We start from the raw sequence: 634 nt of genomic DNA, 5'->3' as shown, positions 1-634 counted from the left end.
CCGCGGGGTTCCCCCAGGGATTGCGGTGCAACCCTGCGGGTGCGGGGCCGGGCGGGAGCCGGACACCCGCGACCCCCGGCTGCACCCTAAAAATAACCCCCAGCACCGCAGGACCCCGAGCTGGGGGGGTCTTCGTGTCCGGGGCGGGGGGGGGCAGCACCCGTGTCCCCCCATGGCAGAGCCCAGCCCTGCCCCGTCCCTGTCTTATCATCCCCTCTGCACCCACTGGTGTCCCCGTCCCGCGGGGGTGGAGGTTCCCTGGCCCCCCCCCCCCGACACAGGCTGTCCAGGAGCATTTGGGATTTTTGAGGTCCCCCGCTCACCCTGGGGGGGGTGTCCCTGCGCTGGGCACCCCCACACCCCGAGGTGACTTAGCCCCGGCTCTGCACCCACCCAAACTAGAGCTGCTCTTCCCCTGGGGAACCCCCACCACATCCCGGCGGTCTCACCCCCCAGCGGGGGCCAGGCCTGACTCCTGACCTGCGGCCGGGGGGGTCCCACAAGCGGCCCCCCCCCCGCCGTGTGCACCGGGAGGGGCCCGCAGCCGCCCGCGGCCTCGCTGCTCCGTGAACCATAGAAATTTTCCCCGAGCAGCATCACGGCGCGGTACCCGCTCCCCATCCTGCCCCCCCAA

The 634-nt window shown here is 72.6% G+C and overlaps 1 protein-coding gene across 1 annotated transcript in view; it reads right to left on the bottom strand.

The window, feature by feature from the left end:
- The window catches only part of GTPBP3 (GTP binding protein 3 (mitochondrial)), a 3,359-nt gene extending 2,738 nt beyond the window's left edge, over positions 1-621 (bottom strand). Inside the window, exon 1 of the mRNA XM_010563301.1 lies at positions 431-621. Within this exon, the coding sequence (XP_010561603.1) occupies positions 431-621 (191 nt within the window). The remainder of the gene's footprint in view (positions 1-430) is intronic.
- Between the last annotated feature and the right edge of the window lie 13 nt (positions 622-634).

Source organism: Haliaeetus leucocephalus, unplaced genomic scaffold (assembly GCF_000737465.1).
Source record: "Haliaeetus leucocephalus isolate CR32 unplaced genomic scaffold, Haliaeetus_leucocephalus-4.0 Scaffold164, whole genome shotgun sequence".
Classification (NCBI taxonomy): domain Eukaryota; kingdom Metazoa; phylum Chordata; class Aves; order Accipitriformes; family Accipitridae; genus Haliaeetus; species Haliaeetus leucocephalus.
Note: the sequence above shows the minus strand (reverse complement) of the source record. Positions and strands in the feature narration are given on the sequence as shown.